We start from the raw sequence: 1,609 nt of genomic DNA, 5'->3' as shown, positions 1-1,609 counted from the left end.
GTGGAACGAAGGCAGAAGATGTCGGTGCTGCTGCCGCGGAGCACGACGATACGCGCAGCAGCGACGCCGGCAGCGGGCGCACCAGCAGCAGCGCGCTGCCAGCAGCCGGCGCTGCGGCGTCGTCCATGCTCCCTCATCCACCGCCACCCCACAGGGTCTCTTCAAGTACCACCAGTACCAGGTGGTGGGGCGCCACAACCCCACCACCGCGGAGCCCAACCCCACGGTCTACCGGATGAAGGTGTGGGCGCCCGACGCGGTGTGCGCCAAGAGCAAGTTCTGGTGAGCGGCCCGTCTCATTCAGCGCCTGCGGCGCCCGCAGACTCGCGGCAGGCTTGCCGCCCGCACCAGCTTCGCAGTTGTGCGCGCCAGCTCTGCGTGGGTTCTCGGCGCGACGGACGTGGCCGCAGCGCCCGTGTGGGAGCGCCTAGTTGGCACCACCGTGGGCGCGCCCCGACGCCCCATGCCTTACGGCCTGTGATCACAGGTACTTCCTGCGCAAGCTTCGCCGGGTGAAGAAGGCCAACGGCCAGGTCCTGGCGGTCAACGAGGTGGGCAGCGGCGCCCGCCAAAAGGGGATGGCTGCACCCGATGCTCACGCGCCTGCCACGGGCTGGGGATGTGTGCAGCAGCGCAGCCTTGCAGTCGGTGGGAAGCGGTAGCTGCAGCTGTTGGCAAAGCAGGCGGTTGGCAGAGAACAGCGGCGGCGCACGCCGTGCGGTCAGATCAGCTCAACTGTGATCTGAGGCACAGGCCGGAAGGCGCACCGGACGGCTCGCGCATGGCCGGCTGGCGGCGCAGGGCAAGCGATGTTGCTGCGTGCTGCACCTCGCGGGCCGGCGCGGCCGCCGCCAGACGCGGAAGCACGGTCGGAGCTGCGCGCCCCGGCGACATGGACACTGAAGCCGGCCTGCAGGCGCTGCACAGCCCCCTGCGGTCTCAAGCGCGGCGCCGGCACAGCCGCCGGTGCCGACACTGCAGCCCCTTGCAGCGGGAGGGGCACGGTGGTTGTGGCAGCGATGGCGGCAGCTCACGAGTAAAGCAATGCGGGTGCTGTAACCAACACACGCCCTTCTTGCCTCCCGTCCGCGCATTCACTGCAGATCTTTGAGCGCAAGACCACCACCGTCAAGAACTTTGGCGTGTGGGTGCGCTACCAGAGCCGCACGGGCTACCACAACATGTGAGCGCCATGGTCTTGCCTGGGGCGGGGGCAGGGGTAGGGCGCGGGGCTGGGCAGGGTGGGTCGAGCGGAGCGAGCAGCGCCTGCCTGCGGGCGGGAGCCGCAGGTGCGCTTACCTGGAGCGCTGTGCGCCTTCTGTTGTTTTCTCATCGGCTTGGGGCTCGCCTCACCCTTGCCTCCAACCCCCGCCATGCTGCACCCCATTCGACCCACCCGTCTACCCGGCAACACCGACTCACCCGCCCGTCCACCACCCATCCACCGCCCCTTTCAACCCCAAAAGGTACAAGGAGTACCGGGACACGACCCTCAACGGCGCCATCGGCCAGATGTACGGCGAGATGGCCTCGCGCCACCGCGTGCGCTACCCCTGCATCCAGGTGAGGCCGCGGCTGGCCAGGGGTCGCTCGCGTGGCCCGCCCGGGG

At 69.5% G+C, this 1,609-nt stretch overlaps 1 protein-coding gene across 1 annotated transcript in view; it reads left to right on the top strand.

Moving 5' to 3' along the window:
- MNEG_6758 (60S ribosomal protein L18a-2) overlaps positions 1-1,609 on the top strand; it is a gene marked incomplete at both ends in the record, with an annotated part of 3,327 nt that overhangs the window by 780 nt on the left and 938 nt on the right. The window contains 4 exons of the mRNA XM_014044769.1: positions 155-282; positions 488-551; positions 1,104-1,183; positions 1,467-1,563. Coding sequence (XP_013900223.1) covers positions 155-282; positions 488-551; positions 1,104-1,183; positions 1,467-1,563 — 369 coding nt within the window. The remainder of the gene's footprint in view (positions 1-154; positions 283-487; positions 552-1,103; positions 1,184-1,466; positions 1,564-1,609) is intronic.

The sequence above is a fragment of the Monoraphidium neglectum genome, assembly GCF_000611645.1.
Source record: "Monoraphidium neglectum strain SAG 48.87 unplaced genomic scaffold scaffold01131, whole genome shotgun sequence".
NCBI lineage: Eukaryota > Viridiplantae > Chlorophyta > Chlorophyceae > Sphaeropleales > Selenastraceae > Monoraphidium > Monoraphidium neglectum.
This window is presented reverse-complemented; position numbering and strand designations above follow the sequence as displayed.